The sequence below is a fragment of the Octopus bimaculoides genome, chromosome 19 (genome assembly GCF_001194135.2).
Source record: "Octopus bimaculoides isolate UCB-OBI-ISO-001 chromosome 19, ASM119413v2, whole genome shotgun sequence".
Classification (NCBI taxonomy): domain Eukaryota; kingdom Metazoa; phylum Mollusca; class Cephalopoda; order Octopoda; family Octopodidae; genus Octopus; species Octopus bimaculoides.
Window position 1 is genome coordinate 34,344,868 of NC_068999.1, and position 544 is coordinate 34,345,411.

Consider the following 544-nt stretch of genomic DNA (forward strand, 5'->3'; position numbering starts at 1 on the left):
TATATATATATATATATATATATATATATATATATGTACATATATATAAATACACATACACACACACATACATATATATATATACATGGCTATGTAGGTATACACATATGCGTATTCCTGTTTGTGCGAGTATATATGTTGTGAGACTCTGTATAGAGATCATACTGTGTGCCACTAAGAAATAACCAAGTGATAGGAAATATCGACGCAAAACACTGATAAACATTAAAGGGAAAAAAACACGAATTACTGGTAAAATAGGTAGAGAATATGAAATGTCACTTACTAATAGGTTCATGGCAATAATGTTGACATTGTTGGTGATGAGATCTCATACAGCTTGGCATCCTCATCTTGGTAAGAGAAACAAAATATAAAAAGGTTAGTTCCATGTGAATTGATACTATCAAAAACATACACACACAGACATACACACCCACGCCCAAACATGAATATATAATATATAGGTATATATAACAGTTCACATTACACATATATGTAACAAATGTATATCCACATACATATGTGTATATATATATATATA

At 29.2% G+C, this 544-nt stretch overlaps 1 protein-coding gene across 3 annotated transcripts in view; it reads right to left on the reverse strand.

Annotated features, from left to right (window-relative positions):
* The window catches only part of LOC106883189 (zinc finger protein ZIC 1), a 353,731-nt gene that overhangs the window by 128,911 nt on the left and 224,276 nt on the right, over nt 1–544 (reverse strand). For all 3 annotated transcript variants that reach the window (XR_008266267.1, XM_052974873.1, XM_052974874.1), the window contains exon 3: nt 287–353. Coding sequence is in view for 2 of the 3 variants with exons in the window: in XM_052974873.1 (XP_052830833.1) it covers nt 287–353 (67 nt within the window). In the remaining variant the exon portion in view is untranslated. The remainder of the gene's footprint in view (nt 1–286; nt 354–544) is intronic.